The sequence below is a fragment of the Pezoporus occidentalis genome, unplaced genomic scaffold (assembly GCF_034315485.1).
Source record: "Pezoporus occidentalis ecotype Australia unplaced genomic scaffold, CSIRO_AGI_Poc_V1 ctg16, whole genome shotgun sequence".
NCBI lineage: Eukaryota > Metazoa > Chordata > Aves > Psittaciformes > Psittacidae > Pezoporus > Pezoporus occidentalis.
Genome location: NW_026913425.1, coordinates 5,911,113 through 5,938,933, shown reverse-complemented (window position 1 = coordinate 5,938,933; position 27,821 = coordinate 5,911,113). Strand labels below are relative to the sequence as shown.

Genomic DNA, 27,821 nt, shown 5'->3' with positions numbered 1-27,821 from the left:
TGCTTTATATTGCCTATACTTTTGCAGTTAGTGCCACACAGCTACTAAGAAGTAAGATAACAGAACAAAATTATGCCTGTATTGAACATTCTGAAAGTGTTGATTTGACTCTTCAAAAGGGACTGTAGTGACAGGACAAGGGGTCATGGTTTTAAACTTAAAGAGGTGAAGTTCAGGTTAGATATAAGGAAGAATTTCTTTACTGTGAGGGTAGTGAGGCACTGGAACAGGTTGCACAAGGAAGCTGTGAATGCTCCATCCCTGGCAGTGTCCAAGGCCAGGTTGGACAGAGCCTTAGGCAACATGGTCTAGTGTGAGGTGTCCCTGCCCGTGGCAGGGGGGATGGAACTAAATGATCTTAAGGTCCTTTCCAACCCAACCCATTCTGTGATACAATTTTTAGATGATATGGGGTAGAGATAATATATGACCTCTTTTATATACATAAATCAGAAAAGGTGGGTGGAAAGATGACTTCCACAGAGTTGCATTTTTACTAAACTGGAATGCCCAAGTCATTTGCAATGGCTAATGGCTCTACTGAGTTGATATGCTTAAACTAATAACTTGGATTAGGCAAAACTGCAGATGTGTTTATCAGAAAAATCTCAACTTTGTAGACATGAGCTGCTCTCCTTAAATAATATTATCAAATGCTGTACATTCCCTAACTTCCTTAATAAGCCTATGTTTTGTTGAATGCACAGGAAAAAAATCAGTGGCAAGATAGAAGTAGTTCTTTCTGATTTCTTATTTTCCACCAGTCTGAAAAAGTAGATGATTTAAGTACTACTTGATCAGTCTCAGAACACTCCTTCTAAGCTGCAACCACAGAAACAGAAGTTGAAACTGAGCAAATGTGTCTGAATTGGTTTCCTTCCTCCTAACCCCACAGCCTGTGTAAGTTTAGTCAGCAATGACTTATTAAATTGACTTTCTCAGATGGCTGGATATCACTGCAATAAGTACCATTCCTGTCATACTGGAAATTAATAGTCCAAGAGCTTGATTCTTATCTTCTGCTGGAAGGCAAGAGTGAAGAATACAAGTGCTTTACAGTCACACAAAATCATAGAATGGGTGGGTTGGAAGGGACATTAAAGATCATCTGGTTCTAACTCCCTATCACAGGTAGGGACACCTCCCACTAGACCAGGTTGCTCAAAGCCCCGAACAACCTGACCCTTCATGCTTCCAGGGATGGGGTAGCAGTAAGTGCTCTGGGCAGCCTGTTCCAGTGCTTCACCATCCTTGCAGTAAAGAATTTCTTCTTTATATCTAAACTAAATCTACCCTCTGTCAGTTAAAAGCCATTCCCCCTTGTTCTGTCACTACATGGCCTTGTACCTCTCCAGATTCCTTTAGGTAGAGGAAGCTCCTTTAAAGTCTCTCCAGAGCCTTCTCTTATCCAGACTGAACAAACCCAACTCTCTCAGCCTGTCTCCACAGCAGAGGTGCTCCAGCCCTCTGATCATCTTCATGGCCTCCTCTGGACTCACTCAAGCAGGTCCACGTCTTGGAGCCCCAGGGCTGGATGCAGTACTGCAGGTGGGGGTTTCATGAGAGCAGAGTAGAAGGGGAGAACCTGTTAGTCATGCTCCTTTTGATGCAGCCCAGGATATTTATGGTTGGTTTGGAATGATCCATCTAGCCCATGTGTCTTCACCAATGACCAGAGAACAGGCTATGCTATGGAGAGTTCACAATCCATTTCCTTTCCATCTATCTCCCCAGCATCCTCAGTTATCAATTAGGGATGTAAAAGGCTATAAGGCTGCTCAGTTCTTCTAGTGTTCATTGAACCTAAAGTGTCAGAGATCACTTACTCTGGCACTTCTGTTAACATTTGACTTTTGTTACTGTATACCAGTGCCCATGTACTATTCACAACTACTATAAACTGGATTATACTGCCCAAGCAGGTTTGTGATTATCTAAGTACATGATCAGGTAGTTTTTCAGGGATAACTGACTACCTCTACCACTGCCAATTAATATTTATGTAGGGTATTTGAAGGAGCTAAGTTATTTGATTATCAACTGGAACAGCATGGGAGTTAAAACAATGGTAGATTTTGCTAAGTAGAAGGGAAGGTCTTGCAGCATGCCAAAAAGGATTACATTTCAAGTGTTGTGTGTTTGAGAAGCTTAAGATAGGTATCTTAATATCTGTGTATGTTTTGTTTTCTTGGAATTGCTAGATAATTGTTTCCATTTCAGTTGTCATGAAAGGGCAGTTTTACTTTAGAGCATGCAAGAAAAAACTCAGGAATTCCTCCAAGGATAGAGTAAGCTAAAAACAGTTCAAGGTACTAAAGCAGCAGATAACATATTTGGAAAATATATTTTGTGGTGCCCTTGACTGGACCAATTACCAGGCCTCTTAATTGAAAAATTAATGTTTATCTTCAACTGTGCATATTATTACATGACTGAGTATTCCTTCTCAACTCAGTTTGACGTTACTGTTTGCTGACATGTTGATTTTTACATATGTTCGTCCTTAGTTCATTCAGTAACCAATAGAAAGTATACAGTCTTTAAAATATTCTTAAAAACCCAAGAGGCCTCTTCTGGATTACTTATTAAACATATAATACTCAAATTCTGCATTTTCTGGAGCTGCTTTCACTTCCTTTGGAATTAGTTCCTTCTGTTTTTAAATCTGGGATGTCTATTTAATTATTATAACTGAAAGTATGATTTTTGTTTGCCATTGTCCCAGATGTATTTCTTTTAAAAAGCCTTGTTCCTTAACTTGCCTTTTTTTTTTTTTTTAGAACTGAGCTGTTTATTTTTTAAAAGTTAGGTTAATAATCAAAGCCATAAATCATGCCGACTTCACCATTCTGATTATGATTAAACTTTTCCTCTTACCATCACCCAACCTACCTTCTTGAAGTTCTCATTTCCTAAGTCATGTTTTCTGCTCCAGGAAGTTAACAGTGGTAATTGTGATGGCTCAGAATTCAGTGATGAGTCAACTCTTTCTTCATCGTGTTTAAATGAAGCAGCCCATTTTTAAAACAACTGCTGATTCTCCCCTCCAGATGTCACCCCCCCATTGTAATGAGATAAACTCCGTATATAATACCCACAGCATTCCTTTCCACTTCCCACTCCTGTCACTGGCAGGTTATACGAATAGCCATCACCAATACAGAAGTAGTAAAGCTGCCCCAGTGTTAGTACTGATACGACACTGGATCCAGGCATGATGCACCAATAAAACTTGGGAGGGAAAAAAATCAAACCACACTAACTGAAGCTCAAAAACTCACCTTCCACTTGCTTTGCACCCTATTTTTCTGGAGTCTTACGGGATTGTGGATTTTGACAGAGAACCAAAGTCTGAACAGACACAACTTTTGACCTCTGACTGAGCACATCAGAATCCCTCGGCCTCTGTGTGTGAGTCCCTTTTTGTTTCTGAGCAGTTCCCAGATTGACAACACAGCCTAAGTACTTGAGTATGTGAGCACAGGAGAAGTGTTACAGTCTGTGATCTGCCACCTCTGGTGCTGACATCTCTCCAGTCTCACCAGTCTGTTGCCTGCTCCTGCTGCAGCTTTTCTCCTGCTGCAATCAGAATTCCATGTTCTGGTAACAAGCAGTAGGCTGGCTGTCCACTTCTAGTCAGAAGATAGGATGATTTAATTTTATTGAAGGTCTAAAATGCAGGCAGTTGCTTAAGAATTGCATCTTGTATATCTAGGACAAGACACTTAACCTAAAACATGCTGTTACTCTGGCATAACTTCAGTATAAACTTCAAGGTAATATAACGCAAACACTACACTCACAGGAGGCAGAACAAGGAAATTACATGGGAAATTGGATGTGGGCTCCAATGTTCCCATATTAAGGGGGAGAATATGTATTTTGCACAACTCTCAACTGAAGGAGTTCAAACTGAAAAACAAGAAAGGGGATGGGCCATTACATCTATTCTCTTGGCATTTTGCAAGCTATTTGAGGAGATCCTAAACCATCTCAACTTGTGTTTCTCTGTTGTGTCTTTAATTCTATGGGAGGACACTCAGGACGTCTTCCCATTCAAGAAGTGCTGTCTGTCTTCATGTAGCTAAGAGCTACGTCTTGGCACTGCTGTACTCAGTGCTTACTGAACGTGGGTTGCACATGTCACTTAAGCATCTGCCCTTGCTTCCAGGCAACAGTAACTCCCCTAGAGGGAGAAGCAGGGAACCTATACCCTCATTTCGTGAGCTATGACTTCTCCAGATTGCTTAAGGTGGCAGCACTTTTTCCAGCTGAACCCTAAGAGATGCCACAAAAACACACATTAGAATTCAGAAGTTTTTTGGGAAATACCATTTAGCCTTTCCTCCAAGGGATCATCCAGCTTAAAACAGTCCTACAAGAACCTGGTTTTGGTCAACGAGTAAAACTATAACCTGTGTTTCAGGAAGCAGTTTGTCCCCTGTGTTATAGGCAGCAGCAGTGCAGTCTCCTGCTTCTCTTGCCACTGACAGTGAAAAGCAGCTCTCTTTGGCCTGCCACTTTCCTGAGTTAAGAATTACTCTGCTCTGATAATCTGCAGTACAGCAGCTGCTTTCCTCTAAGAGGGTCCTTAACTCTCCAGAAAGTCCCATGCTTGCTGACTGTGATCAGATTATGTGCAATTCATTTGCAGTGCCCTGTACTGAGCTCAGGACTGGAGGTCGGAGCATAGAGATTGTGGACAGAAATAAACTAAACACTCTCTGATGTAGTTGCCAAACAAAGAATTTTAAATTACACTTCATTTTAAGATGTCTGCCTGGACTGCACAACCAAATATTAGTGACAACTTAGTCACTCACCATTACTTGACTGCATTTGTTGTTTAGAACCAGGTTCAAACAGAATGGGCATGCGGTACCCAGAAAGCCAACCGTATCCTGGGCTGCATCAAAAGGAGTGTGATAAGCAGGTCGAAGGAGGTGATCCTGCCCCTCTAATCTGCTCTTGTGAGACCTCACCTGGAGTATTGTGTGCAGTTCTGGTGTCCTCAACATAAGAAGGACATGGAACTGTTGGAACAAGTCCAGAGAAGGGCCACGAGGATGATCGGGTTACTGGAGCACCTCCCGTATGAAGACAGGCTGGGAAAGTTGGGGCTGTTCAGCCTGGAGAAGAGAAGGCTGCGTGGAGACCTCATAGCAGCCTTCCAGTATCTGAAGGGGGCCTATAGGGATGCTGGGGAGGGACTCTTCATTAGGGACTGTAGTGATAGGACAAGGGGTAATGGGTTAAAGCTTAAAACAGGGGAAGTTTAGATTGGATATAAGGAGGAAATTCTGTCCTGTTAGGGTGGTGAGGCACTGGAATGGGTTGCTCAGGGAGGTTGTGAATGCTCCATCCCTGGCAGTGTTCAAGGCCAGGTTGGACAGAGCCTTGGGTGGCATGGTTTAGTGTGAGGTGTCCCTGCCCATGGCAGGGGGGTTGGAACCTGATGATCTTAAGGTCCTTTCCAACCCTAACTATTCTATGATTCTATGATTCTACTTCAAAAGGTCAACTTTTAGATTTTCTAGGTGCTCATAAAGCAATAATTCCATGATTGAGATGCCTACACTAATAAAAAGCAACCAAACTGGCTTAGGATACAGCTTCATGATAAACCAGTAGAACAGTTCAATATTGCCAAAAGACATAGACCATGCTCTCCATCTTCACCCACCACACCTTGTACCATCTCTGGCATGCATCATTATCTGCTTCAGTCAGCTCACCAACCACATACGCATCAAATGCAGCGCGGGAGTCAGGAGAGGAGAAGAAAATATTTATGGTAAATTAAGCCAACTGAACCAGTGTGCAGCAGAGCCTGGCAAAAACCGAGCACAGGAATCCCCAGCCTAACTGCAGGGAAGGGGGCAGGGAATGAGATCTCCCCCTTTTGGCAGCAACAAAACAAACAGCTCAGCTGTTCATTAAACCACAGCCAGAGAGGGGAACTAAAAGCAGCTGGCTCCAGTGACATAACAGGAGACTTCTCTTAATAGTTGCTACAAACCCTGAAGTCATAAACTGCAAGAGACTGATAAGTAAAGTAAATAAACACAGGGGGTAGGAAAGTCTATGTAGAATGTTTAACTGAGAGTGATAAAAAGGAGTTTGCTCTAAAAAGTAACAACAAAAATGTTTCACTTCCACTGTGTTACTGGACCCATACTGGCTGGAAATGCCAGAATGAGTAAGAACACAAAACAGGGAGAAAGCAAAGTGATCAATAAACATTTTGCCACATTTCTTAAAGGATATCTAGATTATGTAGTCACATGGTAAAACTACTTTGCAATCCAACAGTATCTAAAGAGAGATGTTAACACATGATCTAGTCAAGCTAAATATTTTTAAACCAGCAGATCAGATAACAACATCCAAGAATTTAGGAAGTTGAATAAGGCATACTATGGATCATTAATTTTTATTTCAGTGAGTCTTAAAATGCTGGAAAGTATTTGAAGATTAAGAAAAAGCTAACACTGAACCATTAAGAAAAAAAAAAAAAAGGTGATAATCCAAATAACTAATATAGAACTTGGTAAGAAAATTAAAATACAGTTAATTAGTATCAGTCATGGATGTACTGAATAGAGGTCTTAAAATAATTTAGGATTAGGTTGAAAATCTGGATCATAAGAATAATAGGGTCAAAGGAAAAAAAGATTTATGTAAGATACCTGGTTTAGTAATACACAACATTTTGGTTTATAAGTAGAGCAATGCAAGAACATAATAGACTGAAAAACTGATCTTTAGACGTAACTAAGCAGGGAATCAAATTTAAGCACACTTCTTGTAGATTCCTGCAGAATTAATATTTTTCCAGTTACCTCATGTTAAAAATCCTGAAGTTTTGCAGATTAAAAAGACTGGAGGAAAATAAATAGGGTAGATTTCATCATCACACGAAATGGCAAGAACAGACTTACGATCAAATAAATAAGGACAAAAAAATTTCTATCATTTTAGGATAACTAAGGACTTTTCTGAACTATTCCTAAGATACATCCAGGGGTAGAACCGCTGACAACAAATCTGCAGATCTTCACAAGATCAGAGAACTGAGGCTCTGGAGATCATTTAACCATTTCCCCTGCTCAAAGCAGGGATAAAGACCTGACATCTTACCAATCTAATGAACTCTTCAGAGCTTAAAATGTGGATTTTAACATAAAAAGGTCAAAAAAAGAGTGACTTCTTTAGAACCAATCAGTCCCCATTTACTAGTACAATCTTCTCTATGCTATTCTGGCTTTCTGGACCTTCCATTAGTTCACTGAAGATCTATTTAACTATCATCTCACCTTATTCTTTTCCTCCTTTGATTTACACGCACTTGATTGAAGTTCCATTCTCAACATCTTTCTATTGAAGACACAAGTTTTCTGAAGAAAGCTTGATTTCACTTGACCTCAGTGGAATAGTGAGGTAAACCTTTGTTTTTATTTACTATTTTCCACCTCAACAAAATTTATTATCTGGCACCTTTTACTTCAGCTAGAATGACTGGGAAAGACATAGGGCAGTGTGACAGATCTGCTTACAGAAGAGTTCTGGAGGCAAGGTTCACTTCAGACTCACCTAAAGTTCCTACCAAAAGGTAGCTTCTGAGCTTCACCTAGTCCAAACTACCCCTCTCTATAACCCATTCGAAATCTTGTTCATCCACAACAGAAGCAACACTCTCCATCCTTCACACTGACATGCTTGGATTTTCTTTATTTAGACAGAATATTGCAACTTTCTGTCCAAGGATTTTCCTGGGTCTCCCTCTTTTCCCTTTAAGATGATCAAATTCAACCATTAAGCTAACACTGCCAAGCCCACCACTAAACCATGTCTAAGCACCACATCTACACATCTTGTAAATATCTCCAGGAATGGCCACTCAACCACTTCCCTGGGCTGCCTGTTCCAGTGCTTGATAACCCTTTTAACAAAGAAATTTTTTCTAATATCCAATCTAAACTTCCCCTGGCATAACTTCCAGGTAGTTGTAGAGAGCGATAAGGTCTCCCCTGAGGCTCTGTTTCTCCAGGCTAAACCACCCCAGTTCCCTCAGCCATTCCTCATCACACTTGTGCTCCAGACCCTTCACCAGCTTTGCTGCCCTTCTCTGGACCTGCTCCAGCACCTCAATGTCTTTCTTGCAGTGAGGGGTTTCTCCTGGAAAGTGTAACACCACAGTGTTTCTCACTGTACTTAGTCCTTCCTCCCAGACTGGGGCCACTTACTCTTTTACCTTCAAAAGTTACTTGAAGTCAGCAATGACACACCATCAAGATACATTTTCTCCTGTTTAAGTGTATATTGGTCATGTGCTCCTTTTAAGTAACAGCACTGATGATGAACTCTTGAAGCAGAAAATTACCCTATACTGATAGATGCAGCACGCAGAAGCATTCACAGGGCTTACCTTCGTTTTCTGACCCCCGTGCCATCACAGAGCTTAAGTTTCTGTCATGCCTTTCTCTTAAAAATAAAATGCATGTGTGATAAGCAAACCCAGTAAAAGATTCAGATGTGAGATTTGGCTCTATCTCTCCTAGCAAAAAAAAAACTATTTCATTTTTATTAGGGTTAATGCTTAACCTGTTTGAATGCTATTAATTTTTAGTCACTTCTCTTTAAATATCTTTATTTCCTTTCAAGACTTAAAGAGGACTTATAAGAAAGATGGGGAAAAGTAGGGCTGTTGCAACTAAAAAAAGGTAGAGTCAGACTAGATATAAGGACGGAATTTTTTACAGTAAGGGTGGTGAAACACTGGAACAGAGGGGAAACAGATGCCCCACACCTATAAATATTCAAGGTCACACTGGGTGGGACTCTGAGCAACCTGCTCTGGTTGAAAATCCCTGCTCATTGCAGAGGCGTTAGACTAGATGGCCTTCAAAGGTCTAAACCCCAACCATTCCACAGTTCTACAATTTAGTGCCAGAAATACTGTTGCATTTACACACTTTTTAGAGGAGAGTGAGAGGGGAAGGTGGGAAAGTTTTATGAAGAGGAGGAAGTGACCGCCAGCCAAGCTGTGAACACTCCTGCCCTGCCCAGGCCCTGAAAAGAACAGTCATCTTGGTTTTGTTATTGCATCTCTCCCAGTTCCTCCTGAAGGAATGATCTTTACAGGTCACTAGAGTATACTGCATGAGCACAACACCACAGGCGCAGTTGGCTGCTGGTTTGGAGGAGGGTTTCAATGCCTAGTCCACCCTCCCTGCCAGTACATCCAGCATGAAACTTTTTTCTGTGGCTCTTTTGTAGCCATCTGCCAAACTGCAAAGAACTATTTCAGGGTTAATTAAGTTTGGTTCAAAAGCTTACTGAATGTTGGCAGCAATGCTTCTGTCATTTTTGAGCCTATAAATTCACAATTCTAATAAAACAAAAATTTTTATATCCTAAGTATAGCTCTTTTGAGTCTACCAGAACATAAAAAAACAAAACATACAGTTGTTAGCCATTCAGCTGAGCTTTACAGTCTCTATACACACAAAGCTCTTGCTGTGAACTGGCTGTACACAACTTAATGAGAGCTGGAGAACTGTACCGCTGTTGACTTCCGAACCATCATCTCACTTGGCCCCCAACATCACAGAAAGCAAGTTGCACTTTATAAAGTAAAATTTACTATTTACCTCTATGTGTTTTTCAGCAGCTCTTGTTTCAAAGTATACTAATGAAAGGTCTGCTCTGACTAAAACAAAGCAAACAGCACCAGCCTAGACTCAAAGATCTTGTACGATTTCAGAAAAACGTTAACAGGAAGAAAGTCCTAACTGCTACGAATGATAAACACTAAGTATTTCTCCAATGGTTACATTCTCATCAGGACAGTTTAGGACAGGCTGAATTCTCTCACTGTGTTTTGAAACATCTGAACAAGTTCTGCAAATCACATTTTGCGTTTTGAACTGAGGCACAATCCCAGCACATCCAGTATTTCACGTCTAATTTCAAAAGAGAAAAATTAGTCTAACAACTGTGATTTTATTGGCCAGCCTCATATTGCCATAACGGATAAACATATCTTCCGCAACGTGGAATTTTATTCTAGAAATGATGGGCATTTAGTATTACGGCACTTGCAACCTCATTTCTAGAAGCCATGATTAGGCAAACAATCCAAGCCACATAAATGGGTTTGCCATTTATAAGCATGTTTGCTCATTAAAATAATAAAATAATAAAAAGGAATATGAAATGAGAAATTTTCATTCATATTTAATCCGTTTATTGCCCTAAGTAGTGGCTTCCATCAAAGCAGCCTTGACCAATTCCCAACCAATAAATTACAAATAACCGTATTTCTCTGCTCCTGGTCCTAAAATCTTATTGGCAGTGTCTCCACAAGTGTTACTGATTTTGACCACAGAAATAATTTCAAAAGCAGTAACATTCTGGTATTTCTGGGTTCCCCACTATAGTCCAGGTGCTGTATGTACTGTACTGTACTGTAATGTACTGTAGCTTTCCATAGTTCCAGGACTGCTTTCCATGCCATTCCAAAATACTTTACTTTTTCTATTAACATCAACGTCCAAAACACACTATCACACAATGATATCCAGACTTAGCACAAACAACTCTCTTGGTACCTTCTTGTATGGCAAAAACATTTTACCTCTATTATTGACAAATATTACCACTTACAATCTGGAATTAAAGTATGCATTTCTCACAGTTAAACAGTTACTATATCAAAAGCTAAAAAAAGTAGTTAAGAAAATAATTTTTCTCTTAAATCACAGATACGTTTCGAGATTATAGTTTTATGACTGTAGCCATGACAGGAACCAGTATCTACTTAATCTGCTGAAAAAGCACACCAGGCTGAGTCAGAATCTCACTAACTGAAGAATGATATTCCTGAAATCCCTTCTTTCATCACTGGTGTCAAATCCTGAAGCCCAACACTACAAGAAACCCAAGTGGTGGATGGAGGGGAAAAGCTTGTGACAAGCTTTGGAAAGAGAAATCATTAATCATTTGCATGTAGATGCTAGCCAGCAAACATGACAACTTTCGTCAAGCCTGACTTTTTTTTTTTTAAGTGAAATCCTTAGGACATGTTAGGTTTGGCATGAGAAATATCTACATAAAAGGAATTAAGTATTTACATAACAGGAAAAGAGAGCACAGTAGTGGTTGAATCATTTAATGGTATCAGACAACTGAAAAAACCTTAGCCTGATGAAATACTTCATATAGAAATGAGCACCACATAAATATTTTTTATTGTTATTATTACATCTTCATGTTGGAAGAAAAATAGAACCAGAATCAGGTATTAGAAAACTGGTACATAAACATAATTAAATCTCTTGTCACTGTTGTCACATATCATAAAATAGCCTGACTATACATTTTTTACACTCTTCCACTCTTTGTAAGACTTAAGCTTCAACGTGTATTCATAACAATCAGTGCTCACCTTTTGTTCTCTTCAGGCATTTTTTTTATTCCCTGCTTTTATACTTCAATAAAATATTTCACTCTTCACAGAATACAGGAATTATTACTTCGAAGTCTCTCCTTACCCTAAGACTCTTCACAACAGCATACAAGTGTTTAACAACTGAAGCCCACCTTGCAGTCAGTGGGAGCTGGACTGGGACATAAAACAGTCAAGACAGCAATGGGCCAATAAAATCCAGGAATCTTCAAGCTCTGGAAAGCTTAGAGCCTTATAGCCCATCACAAGCTCCTTCCTACACCCCACATATATTTTCATACACTCTTTGGTTCTTCATCGAATTCCAAGTTTTCCCTACTTCTCTACCTGAATCTAGATCCCCTCCAAAACCCCATTATCCCATTTCCCCCCAGTCTCACCATATAACCAAACTATCATCCTGTCAACCAAAACTTTGATACACTCTCTTTCCTCCTGCCATCTATTTTCTGGGCATCACTCCACCTTTCAGCCCTGTTCTGGCTCCCCTTGTTTTGACTCACATAACTCCAAGTGGCTTTCCTCACACTTCACCAGCTACCAGGCTGTGATTAACCAGTAGAGCAGCTTTAGTCCCACTGTCATTCAGGTCTTACCACTGCTACACCCGCTTACATGTGGCACAACCTAGCCCATCTCCCCTGGCTCCTTGTCGTCTCACACAGCCGCTCCTTGCACTTCACAGCTCTTGTCTCTGCTACCAAAGCCAGCTTCTTCCTCCACACTGCCTGCACCTAGCAAGTAAGAGAGAAACCAACTTCTCCCATGTCCAGTGGCTAAACTGGCCATCACTGAAAGAAATTCTGAATTTCATAGAAATTCATCACAATTTGAGAGAGCTGCAATTGTTCAGCCTGGAGAAGAGAAGGCTCTGGGGAGACCTTAGAGCAGCTTCCAGTACTTGAAGGGGGTACATGAAATCTGTAAAAGGATTTTTTACACAGGCATGTAGAGACAGGACAAAGGAAAGTGGCTTTAAGCTGAAAGAAGGTAGACCTAGATTAGACATCAGGAAGGAATTCTTTAAGGGTGGTGAGATGCTGGCACAGGTTCCCCAGAGAAACTGTGGCTGCCCGATCCCTGGAAGTATTCAAGGCCAGGTTGGACTCTGAGCAACCTGCTCTAGTGAAAGACATCCCTGCCCATGGCAGGGGCAGTGGAACCAGATGATCTTTAAGGTCCCTTCCAAACCATTCTATGACTCTATGAAATCAGTCACATCTAAGCTTGGCCTGCATCTAATACCGGTCAAGTTCCCAAGTGTGCAGAAGGCTAAGGCTGGCAAGCATAAAGTGACCAAAGGGCTCCTGAAACGGGAGATGTGGCACAACCTCCCCAAGAGGGCTGCTCACCTGCCTCACCTCGAAGCCACCGGTACTTCAGAGGCACGACAGACCACGGCCACCTACACATGACTCCAGGGACACATGCAACGGCCCTGCCCAAAGAGCTGAGCGTCCATTCCATGAGCTGAGAAACCTCCCAGCGGCGCAGCAACCTCCCGCACCGCCGCAGGACGCTGGTACCTCAGCGCCGGCCTCGAGCGGGGTGACCAAGACAGGGCCGCCTCGCACCCGCACCTTCTCCTCCTCACCCGTCAAGGGCGCGGGCAAAGCCCAACGCGGACCCGTCCGCTGGCACAGCCCCGCGGCGGGGCTGCCCTGTGGGCAACGTACGGCGGAGCCGGCCCCCACCCTGCGGGCCGCGGGAAGCGCCCTGTCTGCGACCGGACGAGCCGGCTCGGCGGAGAGGTGACGCCGGGCCACCGAGGCCACAGCCGGGCGGGGCGCTCGGCTCCAGGGGAGGCGGTGCCTCAGCAGCCACGGCGGCCGCACGGTCCCCAGGGGCGGTGCGGCCCGGCCCGGCCGTGCCCTGCCCCGCCCAGGTGCGCGCTGCCTGGCGAAGGTGCTTAAATAGCGTCGCCCGCCGCGCCACCCCAGTCCCTCGCACCGCGGCCAGGTAAGGCAGGATGCTCGGAGGCCTTCGCCGGGGACCCTTTCCCGCTCCGCGCTGCCTACCGCGGGGGGCCGAGGCCGTGGGAAGGCGCTTCTCTGGCTGCCGGGGCAGTCACAGCTTCCGCCGCGAGTTGAAAGCAGCGACCAGGCGGGCGCGAAAGCAGGGAGTGTCCCCCGGCCGGCCCTCCGCGGCACGGGGAGCCTGGGAGTGCTGGTGCGAGGGGAGGCAGGCGCGGTGCGGAGAGGGGCACCCTGGCAGGCACGCTTTGTGTCGGAAGGCGGGCGCTGCTGGAGGGCGGCTCGTCCCCCGGCTGACCCCGGGAGGGGCCGCGGCTGGGCGGGTGGGCTTGTGCCGTGTCTTCCCGCTGCCGCTGCTGTTGCTGTGTTTTTCACTCCCTCAAGCGTGGAGGCTAGGGCATTGGCTCTGCGTCTCGCTTATCCGGGGTATAAACATCCTGCGGCAAGGAAAGCCTTATCTCCCTGGAGAGCCCGCCGCTCCCCACACCGCTTCCCCCCAGTGTGACCTTGACGCCATTAGAGTGAGAGGATGAGATGTCTCTGACGGGGCCTTTACAAATTATTCTGCTGATATACCGTGGTACAGTTACTGCTGGTGGCACACACCTGGGAAGGCACTGATAAGAAGGCGCTTGCTGGGGTGATGGGCTGGCCCCACACCGGCCAAGTGCTGCTCCCTCACAGGAGTGGGTAAACGGGCAGCCCGGTGGCACTCCTTGCTCCAGCATGGGAGCTGTGTTCTCCGGGCATGATCTGCCCTCCTGAAGACCTTAACGTGACTTAAAAGAGTTAGTGTCTAGCAGAGAGCATGCCAGATGGGCTGATGCATGAGGAGGGTTATCCCATGGGATGCTGTATTCACCAGATGGAGTAACAGCTTAATTGCTTGTCTGTGAGTTGGTTGTGATTTAATGCTCCAAGCCAACCTCAAGAAACCAGGACAGGAAGGCTTTGAGTAGCTTTTGGAGACTTGCATCTTCCTGATGGTCACTGACCTACCCTCTGGAAGATCTTCCTGTGGCTTTTGCAACTCTGAGGTACATCAGACTCGTGGGACAGACTTTCCCTGAACTTGCCAGCAATTGGTCTGTCTTGTGTTACCTGTTTGAAGAAATTCAGCTCTGGCTTTACCTGTGTCTGTCTGTCTTCTCTCCAGCCTTCCATGAGGTACTGCAGAAAGTAGGAGCTGCTTTGTCCCAGCTCTTGGGTCCACCAGTGAGTCCTGTAAAAAGCATCCCACCTACATGCATGGGAACCTTCAGAGCATGTTATTGAATCTAGGTGCCGTCCTAGTTACGTGCAAGGCATCTAATCAGTGGGTTACCAAATCGTGCTTTGCAAGCTCCTCTGTGTCCAGACACATCCGTTTGGGGTCCTCACATCCAACTGTGTCATCAGGGCTTTCTTGCCTGCCAGAGTGATTGGGGAACATTTGTGAACCAACTTTTACTCCAGCTGTTTTTCTCTTGTGGCCCACAGGTTAGCAGCTTCTTCATGGAGCACATTTCTGCCTGGTAGAGGTCAGAATCTCTGACTGCCGGTTTGTGGTGAGAAAGATAGTTGGCACACGTGTCTGGAGACTGTCAGGATTCATCCCATCTTCTGGAAATTCCTGCTGCAGCTGCTTTCCTTCACTTCTCCAGACATTGACTTCTGCCCCACCTTCAGTGGTCGTAAATAACAGCATTACTCTTCTTACAGTGTGAGCTAACACAATCATTTTGTCAGTCCATATGGGCAGTTTTTTTTCTGTGGCATCCACTCCCTGTTTAGAGAAATCCTCCTGGGATATCAGAGTTGTATGTTCCATGAGATGAGAGCACTGTTAGGCACTGATCCAAGAGTGTGTAAGCAAGAGATCAAATCGGTTGTGTTTGGCATCTCAGAACCTGTTAGTCCTTGTAGCGTTAATGTTGCTTGAAAGTAGAAAACTGGAAGTTCAACCTGTCAAGCATTTCCCCCTAGCTCTTAATACAAATGATTAAAAACACCATGGGGAGGGAATACTGTGGGAATAAAGGCAGTGGACTCCAGTTTAGTGCGGTTTAACCAGCTGTACTTATGGATGGGTGCTCTGCTGAATGTCAAGTTCAGAGTGCAATCTGGAGGAAAATTGTGATATGATAACAGGAAATGGCATGGGTACAGAGGGAGTTAAGAATGGAGGAGGGAACTGGATACAGAGAGTGAGAGGAAGTGGAGAGCTGTTCATGTTTTGATATGGAAGTTAAACTGAATGAAGTTGACAGGACTTTTCCTTCCAGGTAGCTTGTCCTGTCAGAAGTCATGGTTTTACTTGAAACCTGTGAAGAAAACAAAAAACCACCACCAAACCAAACAAAACCAAGCAAACAAACAAAAACACCACAAAAAAAAAAAACCACACACCCCCCCAAGAAAAAAAACAACAAAAACCCACCCAGCCACAGTGGCAGTGGCAACTTCCCAGTAGCTGCTCAAAAATTGAAAGTATGGGTTAAAACACTTAAATAGAAAAATCTTGAAAAGGGTGGCTTGTGACTTCTAATGGGTTTACATTGTGGACTACAACTGACAGGGTATTGTAATTTTTGAAATAAAAAACACAGGATAGATCTCATCCTTCTGCATGAAATCATTTGGGTGCTTTTGCAAGCAAAAGAGCAGGAATGGGGCCTTCTCTGGGAAACATAAAACAGAGGGACAGCAGCATTTTAATTCTTCCAATGCTTTTTTCTTTTAATCCTCAGTTCCTGAATTCATGTAATTGCACCTGGCTGTCAAATTTCATATGGGTAAGGGGGAGTAAATTTATAGCCTGGTGTTTGCAGTGGAAATCTTGGACAATATGAACTCTGAATGTTCAAGCAAAAAGCAAAAAGTCCCTGTTCTGTCATTAAAACGTGTATTTTAAAATTCTTGGAGTTGTGCATAATGTGAATTTTGTAATGCAAGTATTATACAGAAAATTGATGAGATGATTGTGATGTTATTTCGTGTTGAATATACCTGGCTTGGGCTAGACTTACAAAAGGATAACACAGTTTTAAGCTCATAACCAGACTTCCTTTACAAGCTATGTTTCAGTTCCCTCTTTCCTCATCCTTAGCTGCCTCCACACTAACAGATCTTCTAGCAGTTTCTGACCCAGTATTTCCATGTCTGCTCTCAGACTTTGGGTCAGTATAAAAGGAAAATTCTCTTATGTCTATGCCTCTGCATATATCGGATTTAATGGAAGTATTTCAAGCACATAGTCAATATAAGGCTTACTTCTTTCTTAAAATACTTCTTCTTGAAACACAAGAAATAAAGCTTAATCTTGCATTGTTTTTTTTAGTTGAAATTTGGTGGTAGCATAAATGAAAATTAGTCCTCCTTTCAATTTCGCAGCATTAAATCTGTGGCTTTCATCTTCAAAGCCACAACAGACTGTTCTGAATGTTCCTTCTTTTGTGGCCTGAAAGAATGAAGAAAATATGCACGTGCTTCATTTCTAATGTGTGTTTTAATCTCATAACAAGACTGGTGGAAGAAAAGCAGACACTGTGCTGGTGTAATGAGAACAAATTTACAGATATTTCTTTTTAGGGGCTAAATGTTTGGATTTTGTTTTTAGAATCGTAGAATAGAATCGTAGAATAGTTAGGGTTGGAAAGGACCTTAACATCATCTAGTTCCAACCCCCCTGCCATGGGCAGGGACACCTCACACTAAACCATCTCACCCAAGGCTTCATTCAACCTGGTCCCTTCATTATTTCCTTTTGTCCTAATTCACTTGTACTTGTTCATGTTTTCTTCCCTGGAGCGAAATGCAAAAGAAGGATTCAGAGTTATCTCTAATTATAGTGTATTATTGCTGTTATAATGATTAATGTGCCTCAGCAAAAAGTATCTCAAGACAGGTGAGTCTGAAACTGGGCTTTGATGGGATTTTTTCTTTTTTGTATTTCAGAAGCCCTTTATTCAGTTTTGTGCATTTGTAGAACAGTAAATCTGAGCCACTTCAGATCAGTTATAAAAACAGGGAAATTCCTAGATGTGAAGGATTATGAGAAATGATGTGCAGCTATGAGAAACAGTTGTATTAATTTCAGAAAGACCAGTGAAATCAAGGAAGGAGGAGTGACTAAACTAATCCAATTTCTCTGCTCAGAAGGAAAGCCTTCAAACTGACTCCAGCTCATGCAGTTTTGAAAGTGTGCTTGGCTAATGGTATTCAGGTTGAAATCAATCATAATTTCTTTAATTTCTTTTTGTTGATATACTGTCCTATCTTTAGTATTCTTTACATTTTTTTTTCCAGACTGAAACTGTGACTCTTCTACCAGGGGAACCTCAGCTAGCAGGTTTTCGAATCATAGCAGGTACATAGACTGAATCCAGAACAGTGAAGAAACACTTAGCAGGCACAGTTTACAAATTAATTGACCACAGTGATGGGATGCATTAAGGGAGGTCTCTCAGTTTTGGTATTCAAGGTAGCCAGCTGGGAGACTTTGTTTCTTCCTGCAGTGAGGCCTTCTTGCTGCTGCTGGTATAGCCTGTTTGCTTGCCTGTTGAGCTTAGCACTTCTTGTGCCTTTTACCTGCATGCTACTCTCTGCCTTATCCCATGCTGCTGGCAGTCTAGTTTGACGTTGAGCAGTAATACATCTAAGAAATTCACCATTCATGTGTCTGCTCAGCCAGTTCTTTAAGTGGGTCCTGCTCTTACAAGTGGCTAAGTAAAATGACTTGATAGATTGTTTTGCATTGCAAACAGATAATTACATGTTTGACTGACGCATGGGTTTTTATGGTTGCGTTTTGTTTTCATCCCAGTGGGGCGCTGCAGTTACTAGGGAGTGATGGGAAGCTTGTTGTGGCTGACATATGTTCAACAGTTTGTTTACAAAAATCACATAATACTTTGTTTTTCTTGTGGAATAACTGTTACGAGGCACATGTAAGGAGGAGTCAATCTAACATGACTTCTAGCTTCTGGTCATCTGAATGAGTAGCAGGCCAGTGGAAGCTGGTAGAGGAAAGTCTGTATGTTAACTAACTAATAACAGTAACTAAGTAGAGTCCCTGCTTCTATCTGTGACAAACTCCTCCAGTCCATATTTATCCTTTCTGATACATCCAGTATATCCTGATATTACCCACCAAGTAATAGATGAGGTTGTCTGTCATGGGAGGTTGTGGGTGAAGGGAAGAGGGCAGTGTTGAAACGCTGCAATATGAGCACACATAAGTAACTCCTATACTTGTTAGGGAACAGCTTTCTTGTGGTTTATCCAGATTTTATTTTCCATAGTCTGAAATTCCCCTGGGTTTCAGGTTGACTTTTGATGGATGTAGCCACTTGGACCTGAGATCTCATGGTTGCTAGTCACTGTAGTATAGAGTACAGATGTCCTTATGACCCCTGTAGTCCAAAGTGTCAGAGCAGCACAAACTTCCTTGTGCATAATGTCAGAAATAATTTTTGATTTTGTTTTCCTTAGAGCTCACTGAATGGCACTAGGTCCTAACTTTGTCAGGCTTTGCCTGTCCCGGTTTATCCACATCCAGCAGATTTGTCATCCATACTACCATATGGACTAGCCTCAGCACTAGTTTATATTTTCTTCTCTTTTACTGCTGAATTTTTCCTCCTGTGGGCTCAGAAGCCTTCTGGGAGTCACTTTTGTTATATTTCTTTTTAAAGCTTTCTTGTAGCAGAGACAAAGAATTCAGGAGTATGGGAAGTTTAAAGAAAGTGTGGGAGCAGTATGCTTACCAACTCTAACTATTGAATCGGTGAGAGATGAAGTACACAGTCTTTAGTATGGCTTTTTAAATTGTCTTTTTTTTTCTTTAATCTTTTCAGAACAGAACCAGAATCTTCTGTATGCTTGCTCTTGAAGCTGTATAGGACCAGAAGCTGATTTAAGAAACAGAAAAGCTTTTATTGCCTGTGGAAGGAGAAGCAAGATTTATATGCTTTGAAAAGGTATGCATTAGAAGATTTAAAGTCCAATAATCATCAGTGTTCATTTGCATGAAGTTTCTTTCTCTCAAGAGCTCTCATTTTCTGCCATTCACTGCAGAAATTTCCCGTAGCTTTCTGCTTTCAAGAGGAAAGGTAGCCTGTCCTTATTCCCCAGATTCAGCCTTTGAAAATAATGTCCCCTTATTTGTAAGACCGTGTATCTAAATAAACAATTCATTTAGATGTGCAGCAGCAATTGCAGGGTTTTTTTTCAGTCTACCTGTAAAGCAGGTTCTGTCTTTTCATCAGCATTCAATGGCACCAGACTGAAATAGGCCCTTTAATCCATAATGGGGGTACTACAAAACAGAAAATAGACCAAGTATATACAATATAGGCCAAGTAGCAAATGCAGAAATAAATATTGTAATGTAGCTAGTCCCGCTGTTGGGTTTTTTTTTCTTCTTATTTTTATTAATGTATTTTCCTGTTCACAGATCTACTGTAGTTTTCTGCCACTTAATGCTAACAGGAAAAACAGTCAACCAAAAAAACCCCAACTCATCTGCTTAAGAAGACTCTGTTGTAATGTATCCAGTGGCTGTTCCTGCACCAGGGGGTGAAGGAAATAATGAACAACATGGGAAACTTATTTTTTTCCTTTTTGTTTGTGGAGCTGTGTTGCTATGTGCTGGATTCCTGCTTTCAGTCTGTATTCTGCAGTCATGCCCATCTGGAACATTCAGTGACTGTAACGAGGTCCTTAAGGCTGCTGGGCCTGTTTTGGCTGTAAGTGGACTGGTTTGTATTTTACTGGCAAGATCAAGGGCCAGGTTGTATATAAGACAAAGACAGTTGCAGAACGAACAGGTGTACAGTCTTGTTTTTTGTCGTGGGAACTGTCAGTTTGCCCAGTTTCTCATATTTGGATTCCTGTTTTTAACTAGTGGAATGCTAATTAGCATCTTGGGCATTTGGGTTCCTGGCTGCAGCCCCAGCTGGCACACCATACAGCTCAACCACACTGGCAGTTCTGATGTGGACCTCCAGGGCTGTGGATTCCTGTCTCTTCAAATCATGGGACCTTTGATTGTGCTCACTGGGTTGTGTTTCTTCGTGATAGCTCATGTTAAAAAGAAACAAAACTTAAATCTCAGCCAAGAATCTTGTGAAAGTGAAGAACAACCTCAGAGGCCTGAACCTTTTCAGGTTACAGTAGGTGGGTAAATAGTGTGTGAACTTTACATTTGAGAGTTAGTAATAAGGGGGGGTTTCCCACTAATTATTTACCTCTGAATATTACTTATTTGAGGTCTAAGCATGTCAGTTCTGATCTGTCAAACCAGCCAAAACAGAAAAATGTTACTTTGTCTCTTACATTTTTTTGTAAGATCAGTTCAGTTACCTTTCTCTAAAAGGCAAAACCTTTGAGAGAGCAAAGGGTCTTACTGCCTGTGCAAAAGAAGCCATGTAATCCAACACAAATGAGTCCAATCCAATTTCCTTTCCAGAGGGTGTAGCTGACACTGCAAATCACAGGTGTGTTGACTTCTATGACTTTATTTAAGATTTATTTTAGCCTTAAGCTCTGACCCCCAAACCCAGAAAAATCTGTTTTGTAAGAAGTGTGCTGTATTTCTTCTAATCATGGCCAGAGATGTAATTGCAAAATGCTTCTGTAATTGCACAGTATTTGAGTAGATGTGGTACGATGGCAGGGAATGCTCCCTTGCATATACCACTGCTTTTAATAGCCCATGAACACATTCTATACATAGGTTATTCTGGTAACTTTCTACCTCTCAAAAATGATTAGTCAATCATAATATTGCTTGACTGTCATCTGACTCACTATACTTGAAATTTGTTATGCAAAACCTTTTTCCTTCTGCCTGTCAAACCGGTGTACAGACCTCTAACCTGGTGACCCTTAGAAGATGTGAAGGTATAAAGTCAGTTTTCCAGACACCAGGACAAATGAAAGGGTCATAAAAAGAAATTCACATTGTTTTTAAAGGCAAGGAAGCAAAATTAGTGGATTCCTTTTATATTTCCATGAGGAACAGGAAAACTGGCAGGCTGAAGGCTGAGGTCTGGTTGACATTGTGGCATTCTGGAACAATAGTGACACAGCTAGAAAATACCGCCACCTTACTCAATATATTTGATGCTCTTTGACCTGTCCCTGCAGAGAAATTACCAAGGAAGAAAGGTGCCAGGCAGCTGTGAATGTCAGTATAAATCACGTAGTGAATGATAGATACAAACTTTCTATTTAAATTAAAAATTAAATAATTGAAAATCTTTGATTAGGAAGTTAAAATTGGCAGATATGCTGCTCAGTACACTTAATTATGTATCAATAGCATTGTGGTATTGATATGACTCGAATACTTTTGTTATAACTCTGCAGTACTGTGGAAAAACTTAAGATGCACTATTTTAGATATGTGAGGAAAACTAAACACTTGCCTATCCTTAAAGTGAGCCAACAGTAACTGTGCCTTGCACTTCCAGTTTCTGAGTTCAGCCAACAGTGAAGGGGTTTGTGTCTGCTAGCTAGATGGAGCACTTCTGCTCCCCACCTGTATTTTATAAATTAAATCTTCCATTTGTTGTCAGTGTGCCACATCTTTATTCTGGATAATTTTGATGTTGAATGTACCTCCAATGTACTTTAACAGCCCAGAATATAACTGTTCTGTATGTGTGATCATTGCACTTTATCTTAAAAGGTAGACAAAGTAATTCCAAAGATGGGAAATATTTTTGGATACAGTTATAATAAACAGTGGTGCTCAGTTTTTCAGAGGTAGTAATTGGTGTTTTTTTTTCCCTAGGTGATGCTGTAATGATATTCCCACCTCCACCACCTCCTTATTTTGCTGATCCTGTGTCACAAACTGTAACACATTGTCTTATGTCAAGTGGTTTGCCTACAGGTGAAAATCCCCCACCATACCATTCTATCTTCAGTGATGGGTAAGACTGTTTTCTTCTCTGTCTTTGGAAATATGGGCTGCTTCTCAAGGTATCCAAGACCACATTCTAAAATAATCACTGTGAATTAACTCTCTGCTAGGCACTACAAAGTTTTCTAGTGTATCATTATGGGAGTTAAATTCTTGCCAGTTCATTGTGACTAAAAAGAGCTTTGATGAAGTAAAAACAAAGCCTTAAATAAGTGGTCTTATATAGTCAGATTAGGTTTCTTCCACAGATTGTCCAAGAGAAGGTGTCCCTGACAGCAGTGCCTCAGTGTCATGTTACCTGCACTGAAAGATTTTTCTCTGTAGAACCAGTGCAGTGAGCCCTTAATGACACCTATCCCCAGGTCCTGTGACCCTGGCAACTCCACTTTAGTGGCTTCTGTTCCCTCTGTGACCATTAGCTTACTGCCTTGGGGAAGTGAGACCTGTTGTGCTGGTCTGCCTTGTTCCAGCTGTGGCAGTGTGTCAAGATAAAAGGATACCTTGATATGGCAGCAGAAGAGCAGGAGGAGCTCTAAAAGGAAGGTTGCAATGCCAGCTTCATCTCAAGGTGTTGTACCTTACCCATGCAGCCAATCTTCCATAGGTTGAGAACAGCTGATTTGCTAGATGCTGCCACTACCAAGCTGTGGGAAGGAGAGCTGCCAAGTGACTGAAGACTTCCAGTCTACAGTGGAAGAACTTCTAGCGTTATTTATCCCCTGTGGGTTACCACCAATGGGCTGCTAACTTGGAAGTGAAAGAGGTACTGCAAGGACCACATACTAGGAGCCAGAACTACATCTGGCCAGGAGAGCTAGATGCCACATGCCTAGAGCCCCCAACTCATTTTCAGGGCTTTCATGATCCAGAATTGACTTTGCCTTTAGGGAGGTCCTATGTCAGCTTATTTTTGATCTGTGAGTCAGTGGGTAGTGTGGTACTTCATTGGATGACTTTAGTTTACAACCCGCAGCATCTTCAGCACCATCATTGCGGAAAAACTCCAGCCTGCCCAGCTGTGTCCAGTAGTCGTAGTTGTTGGTCCGTTGCTTTAATGGCTTTCCACTATATTCCAGGTTTCTCTACTCACACAAGGAAGTGTATTCCATGACCAGCTGTGTGCCTGATGTCGGCACACTTTAAAACTTGTGCTAATCTTCCTTTTGAAGTGAGCAAGCACGAACCTTCTTCCAACCCAAAGTCCTAAATGCCACAGGAGGAGGATACTTGTGTTAGCAATGGTGCTTATCCTTGTTATCACACTGTGTGCTGCCATGTCTGTGGTTTTTCAGTCATCCTTTGAAGTGCACCTGGTGGATTCTTGAGGCTCAGCCCCACTGTGCAAGGCACTGTTCTCAAGTCAGTCATTGTCAACAGCTCCTCATATTGTCTTTAACTTCCTATTGCCCTCCTCCAAACATTTCCTCTCCATCTTTGCTGGAGACAGCAGATGCCTTCTTCTGTTGCTATTATTGCAAGCCAGGCTGTTTTTCTGCTTTTTCTCAAAATCACTGTGTTGCATTTTTTTAACATAGAATAAACACCTCTATCAAAACCCCTACTCAGTCTTCTTGATGACTGGTATAGCACTCTCTCTAGTGCACAGTGGGACTAGCCCCCAAACAAAATAAAATGGTCATGTACATACCACCTAGGGAAGGAAGATGCTCGGTGTTTGGTTCCCACTGACTGAGGTCCAGCTTGAGATTGATGACGTATGCTGAGGGATACAAAGCCTAATAAATCCTAGCTATGCACACAGTTAATGGTCTGAGGGTTTTCCACTTAAATTGTTTCAGAGAAAGTACTTTTTGTACAGAGTTGATGAGAGCCTGTTGATTACTCAGGGCTATAAACACGTGCCAATTCAGGATGGCAAGGGCAGATGTAGGTATGAGAAGATATCGGGTTGATCAAGTGAAAGTACTTTCCAGAGAGCGGTGACTCTCATGGCCAGGGATAAATTGTTGTGCAAAAAAACATTTTATTTCATTAAGTATAAAAGTTTTTGCCTGCTCTCAGATTGTGAGTGTAATGTATCAGCTGTCAGAGCTATATTAGTGCAATTAAAGGATGGCCAGAGCAAGCAGGAGAGAAAATAAACTGCTGCTGCTGCAAGAAAGAATTTACGTGAAGTATCTGTGTCCTGATTGGGCTGGGTGAAGGTGTCCACAGCTGGAAGGTGTTTCATGCCAGCTGCTGCTAGTCCTAGAGTTAGGCATCAGACATGAGCATGTCTGTGTCCAGCATGTGCTGTAACTCCCTTCTGGCATGTACGTTCCAGATGTACACACAAAGCAAATGGATCTATGTGGAGAAATTATTTGCCCTGAGTGTGAACCTGAACCTCCAATAGCTCTGAGACAGCCGATTCAAATATGGTCCAAGAGCACTCTCAAAAAACATTATTTAAATACATTTAGAAGACCAGGCTGGAGTGGATAACTGGGAGGAATACAGGAACACCCATGTTCTGCTGTAGCCTTGTAAGCATGTGGGAGAGAGAGTATGACTCTTGTATCACCTGTCTATAAGTACCATGCACTAAACTGAGGGACACAAGTGCTCTTTACCCTTGATTTCAGGCCTTGAGTTCAGATGTGGGCTGCCTGCCCATGTGTTTGGTAAAATATGTAGATTACCAAAGGCTGTGAAGGAATGCAAGCAGTGCATCCTTCACTGAGAAACAAAAAACAAAGGGTGGCAGGGGAATGTCAAAACCAATAGTTCCTCACACTTCTTGTTGGCTCTCCCTGCTGATGCACATACAGGTTACCCCTCGCTTTCATCCATTCTCTTACAAAATCGCCTGCAGCTGGATCAGCTGCCTCAATCCATGAATGTCCAGTTCTTGTGCTCTGAGCTTTATATGTGATCACATCAACTCAATCCTTGTTGCTTGCCTGTCTGGACTTCTTCATCTTGTGAACATATGCACGCAAAATGGCAGTTTGTAGCCTAGCTTGTTTTAGTGGAGTGGACAAAAGACCTCAACCTTGGGTGCTGAAACCTTGACTTCTTGCTTCAATGTTCTGTGGCTGGGGGTGATCAAACTGTTGTCCTTCAGTGCTTCCCAGGGTCTTCACAGAGACCCTGTGAGCCGATACCACCCACCTCTGAGCATTTCACTCAGTCATGCTCTCCCATGGTGCAGCGCTTGGTCACGGCCACGGCATCTTGACTACTGCAAATTGGCTTCCTACCCCTTTTCATGGAAGAGCATCAGAGGTCTTGTTCCTCCTAACATAGTGCCATGGTTGAAGATCCCAAAGCTGGAAGGGAATGCGCATTTTGTATGTGAGTGGTTACTAGGCAAATGTGATTTCATTTTTGAGTCCATTGCTCCATGCTCTGTCAGCAAGTGCTGTGCCAGAGGCTGTGCTGGATGAGAGAGCTTGTAGGAAGCTGAGTCATGGTCTGATCCCAGACATGGTTGGTTTTGTACTGCAGTCTGTTATATAGCATTTCAGCATTCGTCTTTTAGTATGCTCACTCTGCTTTAAGCACACACCTTTGCACACCAGTAGCACCATGAAAGAGAAGATGCTCTGTATTCCTGCTCCTCACAGTATTGGTGGGTGACCAGATGTATGCACAAAGGCAAGTGCCAGTTCTTGGAGTGATTCGCAAGGAATGAGGAGTTCTTCCCTTCCCTTGGGAAGCAGATGAAACAACATGCCCAGGGCCAACCAGCTCCAGGTTGAGATGAGCAGGGTACCAGAGCCATGTGGTTACAACTGATGGGGATCTAGTTATGATGGTCAGAGGAGCGTAACGAATATTTGGCTGCCCTCCTTGACTGTCACTGGGAACTTGTCAGTCTGGTCGTGTCCAATTACTTCTGTTTCTCCAGCTCTGAGCAGGAATGCTACTCTGTATGTCTGTCGTGGGTTGCTGGAAAGCTTAATAAAAGTTTCAAGTTGCCTTTCATGTAAGATCTCAAATGGCTAAGGATTGTGATTTTTTTCAATGCAATTCTAGGTCTTTTAATTTCATAAGGGAAGGGAACAGCATATATGTGATAAGACTACAAAAGGGAAGGTACATCAGGAGCCAAGGATCAGAAGAAGATTTAGTAAGATTATGATATAGCTCTGCTAGAAGGCCCTAATACCCATAAGCCAGGCTGTGACTGGTGATGTGCAAATCTAGAAAGGAGCTTGCTTCCCCTTCCCTTCTGAAGTAATAGAATTTTCATATGAATCATAATGTAGCCTAGCAAATGAAATCCTAATGCTTATGCAAGTTATTTGCTCCATGGATTTTTAGGGAGCATGTGCATATATATGTTTATGTAAGTCAAGTAGAATTTCACTCACTGTAGAGAAATTAATTATGCTAATATGCAGTTTTGTGTTTTTGTAGAGCGCAGCTTGCAGTCGATGAAAGAACAGTTGCTGTTAGAGACTATGAAACCATATATACAATTTCTGGAAGCAGCTCACCTTCAGATATTTTACCAGTGCTATACCTCTCCTCTGAACCACCTCCAAAATATGAAGAAAAAGCATCCATAACAAATAATGAATATTCTTCATCTTCTTCGTCTATTTCCTTAGCTCTGTCTGACACCAGCTCATAAAGGACTGTCAGACTTAATTTTTAAGTTGAATTGTACATTCAGATTTACAATTTTTGAATTAATTTACATTTTATAATAAAAAAAATAATGTTGTCTGTGTCTAATTTTTCATCAAAAAGCATAAATGGGGTCATAAAATGAATTTGGGTTTCAGGGAATATTAGATAATGCTGGGCTTGTTGAGCAAGTAGTCTGAAGGGATTCAGTTCGCTGTAAGTGTTAAATGTTCATCTTGTTCTGTTACAGCTTCAATTTCTGTTTTTAGTCATTTATATAGTAGAGGCACTAAGTAGAAACCAACTTTTTCCTTATTTTAATTAAATCTGGAGCTTCAAAACGAAATAAATAGGAAGTGGTTTTATTTCTATTTTTGTATGACTTTTGTGGAAAATACTGGTTTGCACAGTTACTGACTTTATATACTCTCTGAGAACATCACAAAAAGGGGTGTTTAAGATTGGGACCAAGTATGTTATGGAGAGTTTAAATGGTTAGTTTTTGGTCTGCCTGGTAATAAACATTCCATAGCTTAATTTAGACCCTCTCTAGTACTTATGTAAGTATAATCCCTAGGAAGATCACTTTTAACAAGCAGCCAAGAGCTCTAAAGCAGCACTGAGGATAGTTAATAGGCTAACAGTTTAACTGTAATAATGACTAATTTCAGGGGGATTATACAGCTGTTATATGTATCATCATTCATGGTTTATAGGAGGAATGCTTATTTTGTGAGAGTGAGCACCACTCAGCCTGCTATGTTCCAGATGCAGATGTTACTTATCAGCAAATGCAAGAGAGGCACTTTAATGGAAAAGTATGCAGTGGATGTTTTTAACTGACATAGCACTTGACAGACCCTTCAGAAAACAGCTCTCTTAGCTCCTG

The 27,821-nt window shown here is 42.3% G+C and overlaps 1 protein-coding gene across 5 annotated transcripts; it reads left to right on the top strand.

The window, feature by feature from the left end:
- Positions 1–13,313: 13,313 nt before the first annotated feature.
- TMEM171 (transmembrane protein 171) lies at positions 13,314–27,029 on the top strand. Of its 5 annotated transcripts, none has more exons than XM_062612466.1 (5): positions 13,314–13,429; positions 19,281–19,403; positions 20,330–20,601; positions 22,223–22,364; positions 26,720–27,029. In XM_062612466.1, exons 3-5 carry the CDS (start codon positions 20,334–20,336, stop codon positions 26,934–26,936), a joined length of 627 nt encoding a protein of 208 aa, XP_062468450.1. In that variant the 5' UTR covers positions 13,314–13,429; positions 19,281–19,403; positions 20,330–20,333; the 3' UTR covers positions 26,937–27,029. The 5 variants fall into 5 exon arrangements, with proteins under 5 accessions (XP_062468450.1, XP_062468447.1, XP_062468446.1 ...); XM_062612463.1 differs by having other exon boundaries at positions 19,880–20,601; XM_062612462.1 differs by lacking the exon at positions 13,314–13,429 and adding an exon at positions 14,600–14,860 and having other exon boundaries at positions 19,880–20,601.
- The last annotated feature ends 792 nt before the right edge of the window (positions 27,030–27,821 follow it).